The sequence below is a fragment of the Trichechus manatus genome, unplaced genomic scaffold, assembly GCF_000243295.1.
Source record: "Trichechus manatus latirostris isolate Lorelei unplaced genomic scaffold, TriManLat1.0 scaffold00061, whole genome shotgun sequence".
In the NCBI taxonomy this organism is placed as follows: domain Eukaryota; kingdom Metazoa; phylum Chordata; class Mammalia; order Sirenia; family Trichechidae; genus Trichechus; species Trichechus manatus.
This window is the reverse complement of record NW_004443997.1, coordinates 14,205,274-14,207,585: the sequence shown is the minus strand read 5'-3', so window position 1 is coordinate 14,207,585 and position 2,312 is coordinate 14,205,274. Positions and strand designations below refer to the sequence as shown.

The window sequence follows — 2,312 nt, the reverse complement described above, 5'->3', positions numbered from 1 at the left end:
ATTAAGCAAGGTACACACAGGCTTACTTGTGTTTACTTACTAATCAGTAGTGCACAATTTCACATGGGTTTCACCACATCTTTTTTTTTTTAACTAAGACAAATTTATCAAGACATACAGAAAAGTATAGGGAGTAAAATAATGAACACCCATATACCCATCACTTCGATGCAGCAATAGTTAATGTTTTCCTATATTTGTATCATTTTCCCCTCAGAGGTATTTTAAGGTACATTACAGACATCATGACATTTCACCCCTAAATACGTTAGTTTGCATCTCTAAAAAGACTGTTTTCTTTCCTAATCACAAGACCTTACAATATTGACAATACAGCCCTTCCCATAGGTCACTGTCCACTTTGACAAGATGCTGACCACCAATGCCAAGCTCCGGAAGGAGATTGAGGATCTCCGGTTTGAGAAGGCCGCTTATGACCATGTCTACCAACAGCTGCACCGGCGCATGTCGATGCAGAAGAAAACCATGAATGTGGCCATTGAGCAGTCTGCACAGGCCTACGAGCAGAGGTGGGCTGGGGAGAGACCCCTGGGCTCAGAGAAGCCTCTGGGCCCCTTGCTGAACATCTGTCTTCTTAGTCTGAGCAACCTCTGCCCCTGTGATTATGTGTTGGGGAAACTTCAGTCGTAATAGTAATAATCCTGAGCGCTATGTGCCAGGCATGGTGCTAAGTGCTCTGAGTATTAATTTATTTTTAAAAAATTTATTGTGGTAAATACCACCCCCCCCACAAAAAAAGACCAGTTGCTGTTGAGTCAGTTCTGACTCATGGAAACCCCATGTGTACAGAGTAAACCTGTGCCCCATAAGGTTTTCAAGTCTGTGACCTTTTGGAAGCAGAGTGCCAGCCTTTCTTCTGAGGTGCCTCTGGGTAGGTTCAGACTGCCAAACTTTTGGTTAATAGTTGAGCACTTAACCTTTTATACTACCCTGGGACTCCGTGGTAAATATATATAATATAAAATTTTCCATTTTAACCATTTTTAAGTGTATAATTCAGTGGCATGTAGTACATTCACGGTGTTGTGCGACCATCACCACTATCTAGTTCCAAAACTTTTTCATCACCCCAAATAGCAACTCTGTTCTGGGTTTTATTTTGACCCTCACAATCGCCCTAGGAGTTATCGCCCCCATTTTACAGACAAGGACATGGAGGTTTAGAGATACTAAGATACTTACTTGAGATTCAGCTACATTGTGGATGTGGTGGTGCTAAGATTCAACCACTATGCAGGTGGTCCTACTGCTAGTCATAGGGATCTCTCGCAGTCCAGGTATCTCCTGGATCCACACTCATTGTGGCAACTGGCACACAGATTGACTATGAAGAGCACAGGTTTTGAAGGCACAAAGATCTGGGATTGAATCCTGGCTCCATCACTACTACGTTGTTGTAGGACCTCTTTGAGTGGTTAAAAACAAAACAAAACAAAATCCACTGCTGTCAAGTCGATTCTGACTCATAGTGAGGTAGAACTGCCCCATCGGGTTTCCAAGGCTGTGGCCTACAGAAGCAGATCACCACGTCTTTCTCCCATGGAGCGGCTGGTGGGTTTGAGTTGATTCCAACTCACAGCAATCCTAGAAGACAGAGTAGAACTGCCCCATAGGGTTTCCAAGGAGCAGCTGGTGTATTTGAACTGCCGACCCTTTGGTTGGAAGCTTGTAGCCCTTAACCACTGCGCAACCAGGACTCCTTTGGGTGGTAGTGAGGATTAAATAATATATGTAAGGGAGGGCCTGGGACATGGTAATTGACAAGTGGTATCGATAATGATGATGATGATGGAAAAATAATTTCCTGGGGATGGTCTAGAGCTTGCCGCTGGTGTTGTTTAGGTAAGGAGAGTTGTTCCACTCCCAGAACTTCCATGGTTAAAAGAAGTGATGGTGGTGGTGGAAACAACTCAAGTGCCCATCAGCAGGTGAATGGATAAACAAAATATGGTGTATCCATACAATGGAATATTATTCATCCGTAAAGAGAAATGAGATTCTGATATATGCTACAACATGGATGAACCTTGAAAACATGCTGAATGAAGTTGATCTTGTTAGCTGCCATCAAGTCAATTCCAACCCATGGTGACCCCATGTGTCCAGAGTAGAACTGTGCTCCATAGGGTTTTCAAGGGTGTGACCTTTAGGAAGCAGATCGCCAGGCTTGTCCTTTTTTTAATTGTTGTAGTTAAATGAAGTTTACATTTCAAGTTAGTCTCCCATACAAAATTTTATACATACATTGTTATGTGACCCTAATTGCTCACCCCATTCTGTGACAGCACACT

The 2,312-nt window shown here is 43.0% G+C and overlaps 1 protein-coding gene across 1 annotated transcript in view; it reads left to right on the top strand.

Moving 5' to 3' along the window:
* The window catches only part of CCDC63 (coiled-coil domain containing 63), a 37,260-nt gene that overhangs the window by 20,015 nt on the left and 14,933 nt on the right, over positions 1-2,312 (top strand). The window contains exon 5 of the mRNA XM_012556279.2: positions 349-530. Coding sequence (XP_012411733.2) covers positions 349-530 — 182 coding nt within the window. The remainder of the gene's footprint in view (positions 1-348; positions 531-2,312) is intronic.